The 22,196-nt window shown below is 43.0% G+C and overlaps 1 protein-coding gene across 2 annotated transcripts in view; it reads right to left on the bottom strand.

The window, feature by feature from the left end:
• The window catches only part of Csmd1 (CUB and Sushi multiple domains 1), a 1,511,659-nt gene that overhangs the window by 234,776 nt on the left and 1,254,687 nt on the right, over positions 1–22,196 (bottom strand). For both annotated transcript variants that reach the window (XM_087901170.1, XM_087901171.1), the window contains exons 24-25: positions 7,473–7,664; positions 6,715–6,841 (exon numbers count right to left, since the gene is read on the bottom strand). In XM_087901170.1, coding sequence (XP_087757296.1) covers positions 6,715–6,841; positions 7,473–7,664 — 319 coding nt within the window. The remainder of the gene's footprint in view (positions 1–6,714; positions 6,842–7,472; positions 7,665–22,196) is intronic.

The following is a 22,196-nucleotide window of genomic DNA, read 5'->3' as shown; positions in this document are numbered from 1 at the left end:
ACAAGAGGAGAGAATGAGCAAATGAGTAGGTCTGTTCATCTAGTTTTGTTTCTTGGGCTCTGTTCCTTCTGTTTGCTTGGTTTGTCCTAGTCTGATGTGTTGATTTTTATTATATTATATTATATTATATTATATTATATTATATTATAATGTCTTAGATGCCTGTTTGTTTTCTAATGAGAGACAGGCACAAATTATCATTGATAAAATCATGTGACATCTACACAAATTAGCACATTGAGTAACAGGCATTGTCAATGGTCAAAAGGCTAAGTACTGTAAAAGACACTAGCTTGCCCTAGACTCGTCTGTTGCAATACGGTGGCTCCAATACAAATCACACAGATGGCTGTGTCTTTTTTTTTTGAATATTTAACCCACAATTGCCTTGAATTCAGTGTCAGATATGAAGACTTCAACTAGTAAAAAAAATATGAATAGTAAAGTATTGTAGTAGACAGACACATATCTCAAAGGAAGGAAATAAATCTCAGAAATAGACCAACTGAGATACAAATATCTAAGGTTTGACCAAAATCTCATGTGAAGTCTTGTGTAGAAAGGACTGACTGCATCATGAAGCAATTAAAATTCCTTATAATGAAAAAATGTGTATGCTAAAAAAAAAAAAAACTAAAAGAGAATCCAAGATCCAAGACAATACTGGGGAGTCAAGGCATCTCAATTTGAACAGAAAACGACCAAGAAAACACATGGTATAACATACTTTAAATATGAATCTGAAATTCCTAATAGTAACTAAAACTGAGTAAAGATGAATAGATGAATATGATAAATTGGAATGAACAGCCTGTGGAAGTGAAGAAAACAGACCAAGGATGTCATGTGTCAATCATCAAAGGTGGCATTAGGAAAGCCAACTGACAAGTAGATAGGTAGTGAGTGTGCTTAGTCATCAGGGAACTACAAAGCAACCTACAATTCATGGCTGTGGCTAAAACAAAAAGGATGCTCCATGACAAATGGAGGCAAGAAAAGGGTCTTGATTCTTGCTAATGTTCTCAGCGAAGAGATGAAGTAATACCTTTAGACGGGGCTGGTGCCTTTCATGGCTTAGGATGTGACTCACTGTGTTCGTATCTTTCGTGGCTTAGGGTGTGATCCACTGTGTTCCAGCAGTTTTACATGCTCTCTAAAAACCCGAGTCCATACTTACCAACTGACACACAACCACATATGCAACACAAGAAAACTTGTAATAGCTCAATGGGGTCAGGTCATCTGTGCATCCACAATACACAGAGCAGATGCAAGGTTTAATGGGCTCATGCAACAGGATCAAATTCACAGCAATGCGAGCCAAAGATGAGGAAACCAAACTAACTACTGAGCGAACCACTGTGCAACCACATTTGGAATCAAGTTTCCAACAAGAGAATTTCATCTAAGGTCAGACTGGGGATTCAGAAGAAGTTGGCAGGCGTTTTAGTAGGAATAACTTGCAAGAAGAGGGAATCAAATAACTCAGCAAATGAATAAGAAAGCAAAGCAATGTTTAAATTTCCCCAAAGTCCGAGGTTGAGAACTATGATTGAGAACACATTAGGCATCCTGCTTCTGGCCACACATATTTCTGCACAGTACTTTGGCCATGGCTGTAAAAATCTAAATGTCCATACACTGCAGGCCCAGCTCTGTATCTGTCATGAAAAGGATTCCAGGTGACATGCTGGGAGGACATTACTTATGTCGTATTACTTATAATACAGAAAAAAACGTAGAACAACCCAAATATTCTCAATAAACATCATTTAAATCAACTCTAATACATCCAGAGAATTGAATATTTTTCAATAATTTCAGAGAATAGAGTACAACAATGAAAACATAGAAATAGGATCATGATCACTATCTGAAAAACTCCTCAGGACAATCATGTTAGCTCCCTAAATAAGCAGATAGCTATGCCAATCAAAATGTAAGTATTTGCATTTTCACAGAAAAATACATTCTCAAATCTTAGGTTTCTAAGATTTTAGAAAGCAGTTTTAAAATTTTCTCCTTTTTAAATAAATATCTCATTATTTTAAGTTAAAGCAGGTCAAATGAAAACATATGTATGATTTGACAAACAGGCAGATACCCCAAAGAAGGATTTGTGTTGGGGCATTTAAAAATGCTCACACTGTTTAATTTGTAAATTATTTCCTGGAATTTGTTCTAACAAACTAATCATGGATAACAATTTTCTTGTAAGACCGTTTGCCAAATCGATGTGGGCAACGGCAAAGACAACAATATAAACACCTGACAAGGGACACAATGCTTATGCATGTTCATAATACATACTACAGAACACAGTCTACCATGTCTTATGGGTTATAAACCTACAGATTTAATGAAATTAAAACGAAGAGTTTTTATTAAAAAAATTGCTTCTGTCATGTTCATGCACACATTTCTTTTCCTTGCCATTGTTGCCTGTCTAGCACCCAGCTGTGAACACAGCATCTACTTTGCACTAGGTGTAGACACTCTAGAGACCAGTGAAGCACCTAAGAAGATTGGTGAAGGCTACGTGGAAGCAGTGTATATAAGGTAGACTTAGGTCTCTATGGGTCTCCTGGATCTCACCACCCAAGGACCATTTGCACACACAGACTCACGTAAGACATTTGTCAATGTGGAGTGTTGATGTCTGGTAAGGGGATAATGTATGTTTCGCAAAAAGCTTCTCAAAATGCATGTGCATTAGTTGTTTGAGTATATAAAATTTAATTTCAATAAATAAAATTAAATACTCTGCTCAGAGTGTGACAGCCAGGTCCTGAGAGCTTTACAGGATCTAGTAAGAAGTTAGTAGGAGATGTAGGTGATTGTCCAGGAGGCTTCAGTTGTCAAAGGGTCAAAAAAAAAATCTATTCAAAGGGAGGGAGCTCTATGTAGGACCAATCAGGAAGGTGGAAAGAGATTATGGGAGGTAGAGACTATAAAAGTTCAACCCAGAACCTCCGAGTGGACCCCTAACTGCGTCCCTCACCTGCCCTGGATGGTTCTTTTTTCTCTTTGTGGCTGGGGCTTCTCCACCCATACTTGAGATGGCTGTCAGTCTCACACTCGGGCAGACCCTGTGATCTCCAGCTGTCACTCTCTCTCTCTGTGACCCTTTTCTCTTCATCTGTCACTGCATCTCCCTTTTATCCTCTCATTCTCTTCCTGGGTCCTTTTTCCAGGATGTTTTTTCAGATTTTTTTATCTGTCCCCAAAAATGAACTTGGTGTTTCCCTAGACAAATGGCCCTCACTCAAGAGCCCTGTCATAAAAAGCAGATTGAAATCTTCTGGGCTCACTTGCTGCCTGACAGAAAGACACTCCAACCCAGACAGGACAAGAGAGACCAGAGTCATTAATACCACCATTATTCTCTTAAAAGTCTACATGAGGTATAGTATTGACAATGTTGATAGTGTCCTGTCTGTAATGTTCATACTGTGTAAGCTTGCTAAGCAACTCCTTCCACCATACCACCCAGTACAATCTCCCGTGGACAATCAGGAACAGGAAACCAAGAGAGCTCTCCGAACGATGGTAGAAGGGCAGTCAAGGCTAAGGCACAGTGTCCCCATGTGGTGATGCAGAGTGGAGTCCTTGGTGTCCTTTACTGGTATTCACATCTTGTCATCTTTTCTGTATAAATCCCTGCCATGCTCAGCACTGGAATACACACAGTAACTCAGAGAAATATTAGCCCGTGACTCCATAGGACCAAATTAACTCCAGTGCCTTGGTTTTAGACTTATTCAGACCAGGTAGGCACAGCATAATGCTAAAACCATAAGCAGAAGCACCTGCAAAACCCTCCAGGGTTATTTAGAAGAATAACGGGGGATCGGGAAGTATGGAGGGAGGGGCAGGCAAACATATGCTCTGTATTTTACTATAGCCCGTATAACACAGTATCATGTACAGTGGGTATGCGCCATGCAATCTGAAAAAGTTACAATTTCTGCCAACGCAAATATCCCCTGATAGACATATTAACACATTCTCTCACTGTTCTTGAGAAAACACCACCCAAGAATGCTCTGGGATTCAAAGGAGGTCAGAGAATGCAGTATCTCAGAGAAGGCAACCATCCTTTTCTCGCTCCCATACGCAGCTGCTCACGAATATTTGCAGTGTGGAAACGATCCCTGCTTAAAAGTCAGAGCATGGATACATGCCGACGCGTCCCCCTGCAGCAGGACAAGCTGTACGCTTGTGCTCACTGCTAATTTCCAGGTAGAAAAAGTAGGTTATTTGGACGGTGTCCCCAGTGAAATCATTAAGGTTTGTTTACTCCCTGCAAATGTGAAAACCAAGATCAGTTTTTTTTTTTGAAGTGTGGTAAAATTAAAAAAAAAAAACCAACAACACTACAATGTCTACTTTTAGTTATTTTCCAAGCCACCATTTTCAAAAGTCTGGTCTGTGTTCTGAAATGGGTTACTTCATCAGAGTTACGGGGAGGTGAGTTGAATGTCAACTGAGTAATTATTCACAAAAATTATTCACAAATACACCCCTCTCTTAGCATCTTTATTATTTAATTTCTTTGCATTAAAAAGATGTGTTGATAAAATTGATAATGCTTACTGTCAGGGTAGATGTGGATCAAGAGTTTTTTAGAATGGTACAGAGCTATACATGATTGCCTCTGGACAGATACCTACTACGTGTCAAAGTTAGATTATGATAGAGAAGCTGCACATTTGTGGGCTGGGAAGACCGTCAGTGACATGTTGACATGCAAACATGACCTGGGCTTGATCCTCAGAGCCCACATAAAAAGGCTGGGGATGATGGTACACATTTACCATCTCAGTGCTAGGGAGGCAGAGAAGCAGTTTCCTGGGGGAACTCCAGCCTGTCAGCCTATCCCAATGGTTGAGTGCTGGCCAGTGAGAGATGCTGATTCAGAAAAACCAAACCAAAGCAACAAAGGGGGTGAATGGCTCCTGGGAACGACACTAAAGTTAATGTCTGGGCTCTACACATGCCAGTTCCCTTGTCACCACACACACACACACACACACACATACACAAAAAGACAATAAAAGTTATATATTTATTACTATTACATAACATCCGTACTGACTTCATCTTTCTTCTCTTATTACTATTTAATGGAGGCTTTGAGTCACCTGCAAGCTTGACCCAACACCTGCTCTCATTTGCGGGGAGACATTGCCCCTTTTCATTCAGGATAACAAACCACCCGGGGAATTCTGAGAAAAGTACACTTTGAAGTCCTTCGAAGAGACAGAATTCTGTGTACACAGAGTCATTCACAATGGTGGATGTTTTCTACTCCTTTGAGTTAGTGAAATGATCTCTGTCTCACTCCAGCCAGGCATTCACTGCTCGTGGAATTAATATTTACATTTATGTCTAACAGTGGACAAGTGACTTTATTGACTTTGCTGCTCAAATTCACCTTGGTCTCCTGTTTCATCAATCATTTATTTTGAATAAAGAAAGGATGCATTAAAATTTAAGTGATGCTACACACATACAACAACCAAAAAAAGGAAAAAAAATAAAACTTAAGTGAACTCTAAGGTAGTCTCGGCATTATGTATGCTTTTGTTAGTGGGCAGAATAATGGGTTTCATGGTAGCATTTTTCTACGTGTATAGAAGGTATCTTCATGACATTCACTTCCTGTTCCCTAAATGCATCCTTCCTCTCCAGTCAGCAATTCCCTTCCTATTGCCTGACTCTTCCTTCTATACTAGTTCTCTCTCTCTCTCTCTCTCTCTCTCTCTCTCTCTCTCTCTCTTTCTTCTTCTCTCTCTCTCTCTCCCTCCCTCCCTTCCCCCTTAGTTTTAAGTTCCCTTTCTTTCCCCTCTTACACAATAAATATCTACTGTGAGGTCAGTCACATGGAGCTGTGGTCAAGAAGAACTTCACAATTCCCGTCCATACTATATGATGATCTTGGGCAGACAACCCATCAGGACTTCAACAATACTGCTCTCTGTGGGCTTAAGGAAACTCCCAACTCTTGATTACAAGAGAAAGCTTTGGTTTAAGTGTGTCCCTGTTTTGTTCAGCTTTTCATGATTTCATTTCTTCAGTCTAACTTCAGGTTGGCATCCTCTTTTCTACCTTCTCCCAGGACTGCAGGTCGGTTCTTGTCTGTCTGCTTGTTTGTATCCTTTGTTTCTCTTTCACTAACAGGGCAAGAGATTGGGTTGATCTCTTCACACTGGAACCCTGGCTGGTCTCCGAGGCCTGCGCTGGCACATGGCTTACTGGCTAAGGCAAGCGGAAAACAGAATTTTTCCTTTCTTGCTGCCAAGACTCCTCCACCATGATTCTACAGGAACAAAACCCAAGGAGGGCCTCTGGCCTTCCTAAACCGACCCTCTGAGGATGAACATCTGAGGACGGCCATGGAAGCGAACCCATCCAAGCCCACGCGCACATTAGACACACGCAGACAGCCCACAGAACTGGCACTCAGTGCTGAGGGTATTGTGTTCACAGCAGAGCTCACTGACACACGCAGCCCCTTCTCGTTAGTATAGACAGCTGGACACACAACTACAAAAGCCTGGAAAAGCGCACCAGGAACAGTTTAGCCACAGATGAACGCTTTCTTGTTGAGCTCCCAGACTTTAATCAGACAGTCCATGCCCTGTTGCTGCTCTTGCAAAAACACTGGCCAGACCTCCCACGGTTCCATGACTGATAGCACACAGCAAATACCTGATGGTCTTTCCGGGATCAGCCTCTATGGTCCAAGTGCAGTGCAGGTTGTTGTCATAGGGGGCGGGGTAGCCGGGAGACAGAATGCGCCCTGATGTGGCTGCATGGATCAGACCTCCACATTCCGCTGCAAAGGACACAGAGAGGGGAGGCTTGCTGGTGTGTCTGAGCTTCTACTTAGCTAATTTTGTCTGGGCTTCTTTTTAGTTTTGCAAACAAACTCTAGCATGCCGTATTAATATAAGAGGAATCGGTCACCTGTCCATTTTATTTTTAACTACTTTCCAAGCTAAACCTACACCCATAACCAGCATCTCTAGGGCTATGACAGGTGAGCATGCAAACATTGGCACTCTCGGGCCCTGCTTCTAGTGATAACCATGCATGCAGTCAATGCTCCCCAGTACCAGTTGTCTGTCCTTCATTTCTAGCATGCGTATACACACATCTTGGGAATGGCTATAGAAGACTATCTATCTCCTCAAGGCCATAATGCTGCACCCATGCTACTGCCCAGAAGTAAGTCTAATAAATCCACTGGCTTGTAAATGTTAACTCTGGTAGAATTGACCTTCTTGGGGTCTTGGGAGGGTAGATGCAGCTATGTCTCCCTTGGGGATGCAACCTGCCTATATACAAACATAATGATTGATCTGTGAGATCTCTGCCCTTTTCCAAGAATAAGACCCAAGCCGGACGGAGCATGTGCTCTTTGGCCTGGCCCATGACAGGAGTCTGACCCAGCTTTCCCGACTCACCCACGCAGGAAGGCATAGGCTTGTCCCACACCCTCCGGTCCCCACTCAGGCAGGTCAGAGTACTGCTGCCGTGCAGTGCATAGCCGGGGTTGCAGCTGTAGAGAACCACAGTGTCTGTGAAGTGGCCGTCGTCTCGGATTCTGTAGCCATAGTTTGGGATGCCTGGGTCCTCACATTTCACCAGGTCAAAACCTAAGGGGAGAAAGGGACAAGTGAATCAACTCAAGAGGGAACACATCAGCCTTTAAACTGGACACTTTGAAGGGTTGGAAGGAAAAGATAGGGTGTACTTTCAAAGGAGAAAGGAATTGCAGGTCTTTAAGGTCTATCTGCAAATGGCTTGTGTTAAGAGAATAAGTCACTCCTCTCTCTGTGTCTACTCTCTGCCTCACAGGGCTCTGTGTTTCCACCATCCTGTCCACACCTATGATCAGAAAGTTGCTTTCTCCAGCTCAAAATTCCCTACACTCAGAGCCTCTGCATCTAGTTCCTGTTCAGCTCAGATCTCCAGGAGAGAGGTTTGATGTGCTGTCACGAAGGAAGCTCACAGCAAGGGCTCACAGCAGTCTGAATCACAACACCCACCTCCTGACAGCTTCCCCACCTCCAAGATATCAGGCATCATGGGATTTTACAAAGCTTCTGTTAGGCTTGGGAAATAGCTCAGTCCATTGGTTAAGTGCCTGCCAGGGAAGCCCAAGACCAGTCTGGATCCTCAGTAGCTACATAAAAAGCCTGGTAAGGCAGAAGGTAGAAACAGGAGCATCCCTGGAGCTTGAGAGCCAATCACGGCGCTCCAGGTTCAGTGACAGACCTTGTTTCAGAAAATCAGATGGGGACCAATTGAGGAAGACACCCATCCTCTACCACCCATCTTCATACACACCCAGGATGGATGCATAACCACAGAGTCATCCCTGCCCATCCAATATGGGTCGCAGGAGAGCCTGCTGCCTAGTCTCCAGGGGACCTCCGCAGCCCCTCAGACTCCAGAACGAATCACAGAGATATCTTACCATGAGCCTTTAAATGGGCAGGTGACAGAAATGAAGACTTAGCTGTTGGGTTCTGAGGGCTGTGTATCTGTCTCATGAGAGGGAGCATTTCAGGGCTGTCTGTGGAGGCGGCCTTACCCGACCATATTTCTCTACAGACCATGATGCAAATTCCAATGCTTATAAAAAGCAGAGCTAAAATGTGGCGGGCCATGTGGTCTGTTTGTTTCCATTCCTACCTAATGCTTCCTTCCCAAATTAGATTAAATTTGAAAATGGATGTGTGACTTTCCACAGTGTTTGCCTGTCGAGCTTGCATGCCTTTGAGGGGAATTGCTCTTTACATTTACGATCTGGCTTTACTCCAGCGAGCTTTAAATAAGAAATACCGAGTCTTGCTGCCCTGGAGATGGAGAGGAGAGAGCAGCCTTCTGTCCTTTCCTCGGCTGCACCCCAGTTTCCTTTCGCAAAGTTTCCTGCTCCGCGGTGTCAGAGACTTCAGTGGCCGTGAAATCATCACCTTTCCAGTAACTCTGCTCTATTTTCAAATGCTAACCGCTAAAAAATAGAAACAAAACTGGATGCCAGAGGAGAAGCGCCCGCATGTTGGTGGGAAATGGGGGCAGCCTAAATAGCCACAGCTCAGGGTGGGACTAAGGAGAGGACCTCCACCGATGCAGCTTTGAAGATGTGCGACTACACCATCTCAATAGAATCCTGAGGCTTGCACAACGTGTGAGCGAGTCCTCCAGGGCCCCAGGGCTGCACAGGGCCTGAGTGTCAATCTAAGCCTGCATTGTTCTGATGCTGTCTCTGCTGGCTTTGGGGTTTGGAAGGGATGTCATCTGAACTGTGGGCTTCAGAATGCAATTCTGCCCGGGCCTGGGGACAACAGGGTGCAGAATGATCAGCTAGGGTTCAGTAACCTCAGACCTAGAGGAAGGTTCTATGGATGAGAGCGAAGGTTGTGCCCAAATGTCTTAAACTGGGTATGGTGAGTGGCAGCCCAGGCGAGTACTCACTTGGGAACTGGTTAAACAGACGAGGTCTAGGCAGACAATCAGTGACACCATGAAGACAAGGTTGAGTCTTATTGTCAGTACTATTGTATCAGGACCCCAAATCAGCTAAAGTATCCAGATAATGTGACACTTCACACATAATAGGCCACCCAAGTCCTGCCACTGAGGGATCCAACTGGAGCCCACTCGGAAACTCTGTCCACACTGCATTCCTGAGGCAGCCAGACCCTACAGAGTCTCTGAAGTTCACTCCACTAGCATTCAAAAGTCCATCTGATGCTGTTGTTGAAATTTCAACACTGTAAGGTCATAAAAATGCCACAGGTGGATCCATGATCGGGATGTGCAGAGGTCAGAAGCCCTCAGTGGGATTGCTACAGCAGGCTGTCCGCAATATTGAGGGAACTTGATCAGGTTTTTAAATCATATATCTGCTTGGCATCTCTACAAAATGCCTATTTGGTATAAGGGTCGCAACCACAGTTGAAATAGGGTAAATTTTCCTATTCCACTAATGCATGTCAAGTAATTGTGCACTCACACATGCATACACACACTGTCACATACATTCACACACAGAGAGATCAGCAAACACACACATTCTGATGTTTGTAGATGAGAACAGACATCTACAAACAGTCCCAGCGGCCATTCAGCTTCACAATCATGTCTTCCATATAGAGAGGATGCATTCCTGGAAAACTTTCTTTAGTATGGATGTGTGCTTGCATTTATGGAGCAAGGGCAGCCATGCTCTTGGGAGTCCAGCGAATGGTTTTGGTAGAGCATAGCCACCACTGCCCAGATGGTCCACGGATGTGAGTCCTTAAGATAATAATCAGAATATATGTCCCGTATGTTGAGCAAGTGTGTTCTTTGTCGGAGCAAATCTCCTAGGTCTACAAGTATTGTTATTCCACACTTAGAAGAGCATTGTCTTCCCTCCTAATGGCTTGAAGTCTTTATTTGAACCAAAGGAGAAAGAAACATTAAAAAAAAAAGCAAGTAACAGAGCTAATAACACATATTAGTAATAATGTTGACTGAATTTGATGTAGAGGTAGGTTTTAGAGAGTTGCATTTATTGCCCTTTCTATCACTTAGTCTAGGAATTTGTTTGTAGCACATGTCAGGCCAAGCAGGGTTGCTGGTTATTGATGGGGAAGGGACAGTCAGTCTTCCTAGGCTGTGTAATATTTCTTCCTGTACTTTTATTATTTCTTCAAAGGTCACATGAAATCTGCTGCCTTGTAAAAGTCCTGCACTCAATTCTTCACCCTTGTAGGCTTACCCACTGTCTTCTGTGAAATATGCCCTTCCTCTTTGGAAGGTGAGGGAGGATGTGACCATTTCAGAGCACATTTAACCACCTGTCAATCCACTAAAGAGAGCTTTGTCCTGCTAAACTTCTAATGGCTTGCTAATTCACACAGTTAAGTGGAAAGCAGAGACATTTACACCTGGGGGATGCAGGTAATATGACTTTGGTAGATAGTTTAGTGTGATGGGAGGAAGGTATTTAGCCTCCCAGAGCAAAGACTGCAAATGTTGCTTGCACAACAATGCTGCTTAGTCACAAGCCATGAAACAATGCACTGCCTGTATGGGTACCTGGGATTAGACCAGAGCCTGCCTAAGTCTCCAGCCTTGGAACCACCAATGTTCTAGCTGCCTCTGAAACCAGCAAGAGCCCTGAGTCTGACTCTCTTGGTTTCCAGGAATGCAGGTCTATGGTGGCGCAGGAGGATCAATCCTCACCCTCTACAGCCATAGTAATTCAACACTACTTTCAAATATTGATATGAGTTCATCTGAACCTGCAGAGCCTGAAATGATGCTACGTCTTTCTATAATAAGTCTCCATTGTTTCAGGGGAATATTTACTACAGGTTATTTTTTATCGCTCTAAGTTATTAGAAGACATTTTATTTGAGTCTATAAAAATATTTCTTTGAAGAGACATCTCCAATATAATGTGAACTTAAAAAGATTTCTAAATGGTTTATCTGAAGTCCACTAAGCATAGTAAAAGCGAAAGAGTGCAGGCAAGTAACCTCTCCTATGCTGAAGCCACAAGGCCTCAAGGAATCAGTGTGAATATGACTGTGTGTTTTCTTTATATCACAGAGACTTTGAAAAATAAATCAAGTTATTTGTGTCAAAACATTATGAGGAACTATGGTCTAAGCCTGAATATTTAGTCATTTTGCTTCTATCTGTCTCCTAGAGATTTCTTCATAAGTCATCAGCACAGCAAGGATGCTGGGAACAAGATGTTCTAGTCAAAACAAGATCCAAACATCAAGTAGAATAAAATTACTCCCAGTATCTCTTACAATAATTACCCATTTGATAGTCTTTCCACCATCTCTTTTCTAAGACATGTCTCTTCTCCTACCTCTCCAAGTCTAATGAGGACTTACTGTTGGAATAGACTGTATTTTAATCCTCTAATATTCTCAGTAAAGCTCCACTCTGCATGTATCCCTCTGTTTGGTAAGGACTGGGAGTTGGGTGTCTTTAGCTCTGGCTATGCGCCCTGGAAAAGGTGGCTTTCTGCTCAGTGAGCTGTAGAAGCAGGTTAGGAGCAGGTTAGAGGAGACACCTAGTGTCTTCTTCTGTGAGCAACCGAAACCATCAGACACTTGTAGCAGGCCCCCACCACACCGCTTTGCATGAGGCATTTTAACGTGGACAATACTCTTGCTTTGGCAAACTAATCATTTTCTTAGTAATCTATGAAAGCTTCTTATCTTTAAAACACAGACAAGGATTTCACACATCTGATTTAGAAAGGAGAAGCATACCGGGAAAAGTCTAAATTTTCCTTTTGTTATTTCTACTTGCAGTTGTATGAAATAAAGGAGAGGTCTGTGTGGAGTCACTTGCTTATACTAATTTTTGTGACTTCCTTTAGAAGGGGAGTTAATTAATACTGAACTTCTTGAAGTGGTTAATTGACCTGTGTTTTAGCACACAACTCATACTCAAGAATAAAACTCTCTAAGTTCAGCGTTTGCATTTAGTTTGAAAATATTGAGTTATAAATCTGTGTCATTCCTTGGTCATAGCTACTACTGGGGTCCACTGATTTATTAGGTGAGGTAATTTTTCACAGATTATTTTCATTTTCCCCATATATTGTTTTTCTCACACATTAACTTTTAACATTACTTTTATTATTCTGTGATGTGAGAGGCCTTGTGTCAAGATATTATAAATTTTCAGTAAAATAATAACAGAGAACATGATGTTGATGATCCTCAAATTAAAAAAAAATGTGAGTTTCTGAGCTCCAGGGAGAGACAGGAAAGTCAAAAAGTCTAGGCTAGAAACAAGATAATAAAAATGCCTCCTGATATCCCTAAAACCACCAGGTGAATTTTATCACATAACTCATGACTGTACAATAAAACCCACTAATGCATTTTTTATTTGAGTGGATGAAGCAGGGGCATGACATACAAGGGCCTTTCAAGTTGATCCTGAAATATTACACCATTCTGAATCTGCTGTCTAAAACCAAGACAACATTCATTCTGGCTGGCTCTGCCCTGGTGAGAGGAGCCAAGACCTAGGACAACATCCACTCTGAGGTATCTCTGTAGAGGAATTCAAAACCTTCAACCTCTGATTTCTCATTATGCATTCCTACTGTCTGTGCTTTCGGGTGAGTCAGGATGGAGCAGGGACACATTGGGGGAGCAATAGAGTGACATGATGACCCACCTGTGGTCATTATCTCCATCTATACACCAGGCCTAAAACCTCAGCCAACGAACCTGATTTACTTTCTAAGATATTGTTGGGCAATGAACACTGTTGGGCTCAGAGAAAAGAAGAAAGAGGACCCACTTTCTAGTCAGTATCCAAGAAGATAAATACTGGTAAAAGTGTTTTTGTTAAATGCTGGAGCAGAGGAAGGTGTATGGAAGTACAGAGAGGTGCCTGGGCACTGGCAGGAATAGGTCACACTATGAAGAAGAAAGTCACTTGGACAGTTTTAGAAGGAAGCAACGGGACCTTGCCAAGTTCTCAAATCAGAATGAAAACATACTGGAAAGACAGTTCTCTCCTCAGGCATGGAGGCATGGCAGAAGAAGAATATGGTACCCAGAGAAGAACAAAGGATTGGCAGCCCAGTCATGATCTCTGGAGTTGCTGTCTGTCAAAGTTGTGGGGTCCTGAGGGGTGGGTCTAAGGAGGAGAGAGGTTTGGGAATCCAAAATACACTGACCCCATTCTAATATATCACGAAACCTGTTCAGGCTGTCACAGAGATGTTGGGAGTCACACGCATACACACATACACACACACACGCACACGCACATGCACACACACAAGTGCACACACACAGGAGATCCCCACGGGAATTCTGGGCGTGACACACACCCAACAGACCCAGCATTTAAGAGTTCATCTGCTGTAATGTGGAATGGATTGAAGTGAGAACAGATCGGCAGACAGTAACTGCAAAGCTAGCAAAACCAGGACTTAAGGGGCAGTGGTTGGAATGAGCACATGTTAGCTAATGCAGAGGGGGAGAGCAGAGCTCACTAGGTGGAGGCAGCAGTGAGGACAAGCAAGGGACAGACACCTGTGTTAGGTGGAAACAGCCCACTGCTGACTTGGAGATTAACAGCTCTTTCCAAGGCTCCCCTAGGAGTCCAGGGAAGCAAAGAACCTCTGACTGGTAATGACAATGAGATAATTTTAGTAAACATGTTTCAGAGTTTACTCACACATAGAACAAGACACTTGGGGCCCTCTTGAATTCCAGTGGGAACCACACTTATGACTGATGGTAAATTGTGACAACTGTCAAGAACACATTAATACATATTTCTGCACGGATGCACCATCCAGGCCAGGGTACTTTGTGTTCAGTGGTGCTCACATGCAGCTTTAGACAGATATAAAGCACATTGTTTATCCCTGACATGTATGCTGAAAACATTAAATGCTGAAGAGAAAAAAATTCCTGTTCATTAAGAGTTTGTGGTCTGTACTGGCTGAAAATCAACTTGTAACAGGTAACATGTTGTATGTTAGCAGGAATATCATTTGCCCACTCAACGTACACTAAGTGCATGATATCTTCACTGGATACCACACCCTATTTCTTTTTGTTTGCTCAGTCTTTTTTGTTTTGTTTTGTTTTGTTTGCTGAGACAGGGTTTCTCTGTGAGACAGTTCTGGCTGTCCTGGAACTCACTTTGTAGACCTGGTTGACCTTGAACTCACAGAGATCCACCTGCCTTTGCCTCCTAAGTGCTGGGGTTAAAGGTGTGCGCTACCACTGTCTGGCCTTCACACCATATTTCCACGCAAAGCCTCAGTCACAACTTCGAGGGCTCAGCCTAAGGAAAGGTGTCGCAGAGCCATCATCCTAAGGAAGACAGAGGGCATCGGTGTGTCGGTGGCCACCAGCAAAGGAAGTCACCTGACCAGTTGCATGTGTTACTTCGTTCTGTGTTATCGCTGCTGGTCCTTCCCAATTATGTGTACATGTTTAACATTTCCAACTTTGTAAACTGAAGGGAGGGACACATGTGGCATGAGGAGACACAGATCACTTTTGCAGTCAATGTTGGCATCCCCAGAGTCATTGCAAGTTTAACCATCACCGCAAGGAAGCAGCTTATTGGTTTTCTAACATTTCTTCTCAATGTTTTCATATGCTATAGTTTCTTTTTACACACTTTAATGTTAATCTAGAATGCTGAGACAAAAACTGATACTTGTATAAAAGTGAAATATCAATATTATTCTTCAAAATATATATTTACATAGGATATCTGACTGATAGAACTCTTGACACTGATCACATGTAGGAACTTAGTGTGCTCGTTCACATCTCCTTTTTACTGATGAAATATGCTTGTGAGTGTAATCACTCCTCTTGTGTGTTTCTGTGTGCACACGTTCATGTGTGTCTATACTCATGTGTGTGTAGAATCCAGAGAGATGTTAGGTGCTTTCTCAATCACTCTTCACCTCATGTTTTGGGGACAGCCTACCACTGGGGCCTCACTGTCTTCCCACATGAGCCTAAGAATCCACCTGTCTTTGTTTCCTCAGTGCTTTCCAGGGACACATGGCCAAGGGCACACTCTAATTTCGGTTGTGGGGACCGAACTCAGGTCTTCACGCTTACCCAGTAAGCAATTACTGATGGAATTTTCTCCCCAAGACAACACAATTTCTTAATATAATAGTTTCTGGATAGAATGCATTAATGGATGGTAAAGCTAAAGAGACAGAGAGCACGAAGAGGTACAGACAGAGACAGAAAGCACAGACGCGTTTCCTCTAGTTATCTAGCTGAGGACACACGCCTAGAGTACATTATCTTTGGTGTATTCATTGGTTACTAAGACCATGTAGATTTAGACATACAGAAAGCTTCTCTATTCCTGACATTTATGCTGAAGATAACATTAGATGCTGATGAGACAAGACAAAACAAACAAAAAACCTTGTTCATTAGGAACTTGTGGTCCACACTGGCTGAAAACCAACATGTAATAGTTAATATGTTGCATGTTAGCAGGACAGCATTTGTTCAACACACACTGGACATGCAGTATCTTTCTTGGATACCACACCACATTTCTTTGCTGAGCCTTAGTCACAACTTCCAGGGCTCAGGCTAAGAAGAGGTGTCACAGAGCCATCAGGGAATGAATGCCTGAGGAAGACAGGGGGCACCTGTGTGTCAAGGGCCACCACAAAGGATCTCACATGCCGAGCTGCGTGACTCCTTCCTTGAGGGTCGGTGCCAACAGGAGAGGAGCACAGGATAGCCCATGTATAGGCAGCCACTCTCTGAGTGTATGGCTGCTTCTAAATGAGCCACCTGTGCCACCCCAGGGACAAGCTGCTGACGAGAAGCCACACAGGTGAGCCCGAGGGGGGGCTCTTCCTTTCTTCCCATGAGTACACACACAAACAGAGGTTCGTGCGAATATTTATACATAGGAGAACCCAGGAGTAGTCCAGCCACAAGCTCAGCTAACAGCCTTTCATACCTCATAGCACAGAATCCTAATCTCTGGAAGACAACACAGGACAAACCAGTGGTTCACACACAGCTAACAATTCAAAAGGAACACCCCTTATCCAGGATCTGTTTCTCTTTTGTTCAAGTTGTGTTTCGTTTGTTTGTTTTGCCTAAAAATACTATATCTAAGGAATATATAACTTAAAGTAATATTTTTGTTTTATGTTCTGAAATTCCACAAGGAATTTTTAAAATACCTAGATCATTCCAAACATCTGGTTGGCTGGCATGGGAAGCTGTGTAACTGCACAGTCCTCATGGGCAAATGTAGGTAAAAAAAACAGTTGTATATAATTCTCTAATAAATATTCATCTTACAAAGTAAGATGAGATTAAAACTAGATTGAACGGAGTTTAAAACCTGGAAATGTTAGCCCAAATGAAGACAGGATGCAGAAGAGGATCACAACCAAAGAGACCCTGCCAACACAACCCGAACGCTGAGAAGAACATAGAGAAATTATGATGTTACTTCAAGATTTTAAATTCCCAACATAAACTTGCAGCAATATTTCTAAGAATCTTCAGCGTTTCTGTGAAATTGAATTGCATAATTATTTTTAAAGATAAGACTAGCCTCAATGTGAAATCCTTTAAATGCAAATGTTGGCAGGACAATTAGGGAAATATTCAATCACACACACACACACACACACACACACATTCTTAGAAGCATAGTTTCTCAGTATTCAATTTCAATTCCTATGGTTTAAAACCAAATAATACATACATTCCTGCTTATTTGATTTTCATAATGATATCCAAATTGGTGCATCTAAAAATACGCTCTGTTAGCTCTGATCAATATGTTCTTTTCACTTACTTTTGCCTTGGGAGCCTGAGGGTTGGCAGGACCTGACCCTGGCAGCTTATTTAGGAACATGATCCTGCATGTGGCTCTCACTTGACAAGGACTTTCCTGTTGATGCCAGTATACATACTCAGTGCCATGTGAGATGGAAGGCAGTTACCCGACACACAATCTGATGTGGGACCAAGCCCACATGCTCCAGCACAGAGCGCTAAGACTTCTACAGTCAAGTTAAATGCTCAAAGTCAATGAACCTTCAGGCTCCAGCGTGGGGCAGTGTGAGACTGGGGGATTTCTAGGGAAAAAGACTTCTTATCTACTTACAGATTCTAACCCAAATACTGGGAAAAGGGAGAGCAGGAGGCAGAAGAGGTCCAAGCCCTTTAGCCTTCCTGTGGTAGCCCTGGAGAAACAGCCTGCCAGAAGGCCTCATTCCATAGAGCTCATAGAGGCCCTGTGCTCAGGGAAGACACCCTGCCACACTTTCGGAGGCTGGACTGCAGCTCTCCTTGCTCTCTTATGTGGAATCACGTGCTTTTTAATCACTCACCATCCTGCCAAGGACTTTCTGGTCGTCAGTCATAAGATAACTCTGAGATTCCCATTTTCCCAGCACCTGTTCAACTCTGGATTGAGCAATGCAACCAGCACATCCTGTGCCAAGGTTCCCCACCTACTGGCCCACACTTACTCCGCCTATGCCTCTCAGGGAAGCTCCTGGCATGGCCTCTAGCAAAGGTCAGGATGCTTTGAACACAGACCTCGATACACAGCCCCCTCTTCTACCTATGCCTGTCCGAAAAGAAGCCAAAGCTTTCTGGGAAGTGTGTCTGGGGCCTCTGAGCAGTGTTAAAGAAAGCAGCAGTCCACCTGCTGAAAGAGGCTGAGAGCATCTTAGCGGGATGTCCTGGAGGTCAGAGAAGTGGGATGGAGGAGAAAGGGGAACTGGGCAGTTGAACCCTGCCCGGCAATGCTCTGGACTGAGTCTTGGCATCTCGAGACCTGGTCTATCTTGTTTCTTGGGGTTAAATGTGGTAGGTACATAGACGGAGGAGGAAAGACTTTATGAAACACCTTGAGTTCTTCATAAATAAACTATCATAAGTATATGAGATAACCATAATACTTGAATTTATTGCTGCTATGCCATTTTTTGAGAACTAATAGATACAAGGGAATGGCTGTACTCCGTGTGGGAATGTCACCTCAAGCATGGAGTGAAGCCATCAATCACGAAGAAGCGACAGCTGCAGCCAAGCAATGCTGACACAGCCCAGTGTTAGGAAGCTCCATATGGGTCCTCAAGAGTTCCAAGTGACTGGAAGCTGTCAGCCTGACTGCAAACCCAGAGCGCCAGGCAGCCTTCTCTCTGCAGCTTCTTAAGTCAGGAATGACCAGCCACCTGCTCAATGGCTGAAGCTCCACATTGTCTTTGTCTTAGTGGGCTCAGCACAAAGTCCAAACACAAAGTCAAGATAAACTTCACAGCACAGAATACCACCAGTAGAACAAAGCTATCACATTTTATCTCTTCTTCTAAGTCGCTCTCCTGTCATGTGAGGTCAGCTGTTGCCGATTGGCACACATGCTGCTTGGAGTATGTACACCCATGCATTGGAAGTTCTCTCTCCTTGACCAGGCCTTCCTCCCTCTGCTGGAGGTCTGCCTATAAGTTCTAGCCAAGAACACAAAGTCCCTCCAGATTAAAAATCCAGTGATCTGGCCATTCAAAAAACCATAGAAGCTGACTTTCTGTCTTAGTGGGTCAGAGTGGCTCACCGCTATCCAAGTCAGGTTTGCCCTAAGATGAAATATGCTCCTTTCGGAGGGGCTTACACTGCCCTTTTCTGCTCGCTAGGCACTGAGTATAGTTAGAATCTCTTATGAATCCTGCCATAAACACAAGGAACAACGTTAGTTTTTTATTCTTTTATTTCTCATTCATAGTATCTGTTACTCCATGTATGAGGCAACCTTCCTGAAAACAGGTGCAGAGTTACTTTAATCTATCTACACAACCCTGGCCCTTAATACATAAACCACAAGTGTTCATATCATCACACTTAATTGGTGTTCTTCTTAATCCAGACAATGGGTTTACAGTTGCCAGTGACTAAACTAAAATAACGACATTCTAGTGATTTCCAAGTTTAGTGAAATATAAACTCTGCTGCTTGGCCACATAAAGCAGCTAGGCAAACATGCTTTCAAAATTAAGAAGATAAATTTGTACCCTGCACATTTTAATACTTCCTAATTTCCTCAAGAAATTGCTAGGATTTAAAAATAGCATTCAATCAGAAATATATAGCAATGGGAATTTCAAAAATGAGTTTAATGATAATCACGTGAATAGGATAGAAGCTGAGAAGTCTCCGATTTCTCCACAAATTGAGCTTTTAAAGTGGGAATCCCATTGGCCCCTTGCTATACCAATGTATGGATGGTCATGGCACATGCACAGGTTAAGACAGATATAAACATGGATTACTTTACATCACATAGATTTCAACACAGACATCTTTATGAGAAATACAAAGTGGTTTTATTCTGGTCATAGTAAATTTAGTCGGAGGATGGAATATGAGCTGAAGGTGAATCCTCTGGCTTGTGAACGCCAGTGGCTTGGGTAGCAGAGCAGGCTGGCAACAGAGGCAAAGAATCCTGTCCTCTTCTTTTGTTTCTAGACTTTGTTTTGAGATTTGCTCTCCCCTGGCAGGCCCAGCTAGCCTGGAACTGGCCATTCTTCTGCTTCACTCTCTCTGTCACTGGGATTATAGGCATGACTAACCATCCAAACTGTCTGCATTTCTTCATGAACGATTTTCTTATCTCTGTTTTCTCCAAAGAGCACTGCACAACTTCATGTCTGGATGTGTCTTTCATTTAAGAATAGCAGTGAAGCAATGATTATCCGTTCAAGTCAACAAGGAGTAATCCCGTATAAATGAGCCATTTCCAACGAGTACCTTCAGCTACTTTATTATCTAAGAGGCCGGATCAATAATCTCTGATCCTAAATAGGCCTGATCCACACTGATTTTACTTCAGACTGAAGTTCATGGTCATCAGTGGAACATTCCAGAAAAGATAACTGCAGCGATGATCACCACAGATATTTTACCATCTTAACTTTTCAATTCACGTTTCATTGGTCACAATGCATAATGGACTGGGTTCTAGTGAGGTGATCAAAGCGGAAGGAATGCTCTGGAGTCCTGGCCTCCAGGTGTAGCCCATTCCCAAGATACCAAGCTTTGTGGCCATGGAGTTACCAGTAAAGGGCCAGGTGACCTACTCAGCGTTAGAACAAGGCAACCATCACTAAATTCAAAGGCTTCCATCAACCACGAGGCATTTTTTTCCTGTGCAATCTTTTACAAAACCACTGTCATACTTGTGATAAAAGGACAGGGACCAACTTGATGGCCCAGTCCTGACTTAGGACACCGATTTTTCATCAAGGTCCCCATTTTCCTGTGGAGCACAAAGGCTCAGACATCTCCTTAGTCAGTTGGAATACAAACCTCAGGCCATGTTACGTTCCTTCATTGTCTTGTTTACCATTGCCCACGACTGAGCTCTATAAATTAAGAGTCTTTTAAAAATGTATACCCGCCCCCTTAGCTCATGATATTTTGTTGTTCCTTCTAGAATAGGTTATAAAATTGGCAGAGAATGACTTGGGACTTCCTCATTGCCTACAATCTTTACATGACAAGATTAAATGCTTTAAATGTGTGCCATACTATGTCAAATTCATCTAACAATAAAGACTCATTCTAAATCCTTTGGAGAATTTCATGTATAAGTACAGTATTTATAGCATTCTTGTCTCCCTCTAAATCTTGTTTTGTCCTTCCAGCTCCTTCTAATATGCATAGTCTCTTATTCTTTAATTGTTATTGCTACACACATCAAAAACACATGCAACTTCCCTTAAATGCCACTTGTCTGTGCATGCGGACAAGGCTTACTACTTGGGGTTAGATACCCCATGGTGGGGGCTCACTGATGGAGAGGGTTGATTCTACTTCTCTTGGCAGCTGTTAATTGTCTGTAACTCTTCATCCAGGTGTGGGGCCCTGTGAGCTTTCAGTTCTCTGCCTTTGCAGGTGGTGTTATTATATGGGCCGTGTTCTGGAGATCATTTTCCTGAGATGCAGCCTGGGTGCAGGCCCCTGTCATACACAGAAGACACTGTCTCCCAGGAGACGATGTCCTGAGCATCCTGCTCTTACCCTCTCCCCACCCTCTCTTCCTCAATGTTTCTGAGACTTAAGTGTAGTGGCTGTTTTGTAAGAGTACCAATTTGGGTTGGGCACCCCATGGTTGACCGTTTTCTGTGTTTTCCCCAGTTATGGGTTTCCGCAATCGTCCCCAAGTCCTATAAAAAGACATTCATTTGATGAGGAGTGAGGGGTACACCTACTTTAAAAACTTACGTTTTTCTGTATCCACATGAATAAACGCTGACCAGGGCTAAGAACTGGGGCCTTAACACCAATTGTTCTTTCCTTCATGTGCTATGCCTAAGGGGTTTGTGACACATTATCAGAAAAGACAGGAGGGGGACAGTCTTGATCTCTTTCAGCATGGAAGTACTCTTTGATTTTTTAATTTATTTTTTTAATTTTAAGACTAAAAAAATTCCAAGACTAATTGCTTATTTCTGGAAAAAGATGTCACTGACATGTGATAATTCAGGGAGCTGGCTACGCCCACCACACCAAGGTATGCTACTAGTCTCTGGATACCCATGTGTGCATCCTCCTCCCACACCTGCATTCCACAGACACACTCAGAGGAGACAAAGGTGATTCTTTGCACTC

This window comes from Myodes glareolus, chromosome 23, assembly GCF_982192425.1.
Source record: "Myodes glareolus chromosome 23, mMyoGla1.1, whole genome shotgun sequence".
Taxonomy (NCBI): Eukaryota; Metazoa; Chordata; class Mammalia; order Rodentia; family Cricetidae; genus Myodes; species Myodes glareolus.
Note: the sequence above shows the minus strand (reverse complement) of the source record. Positions and strands in the feature narration are given on the sequence as shown.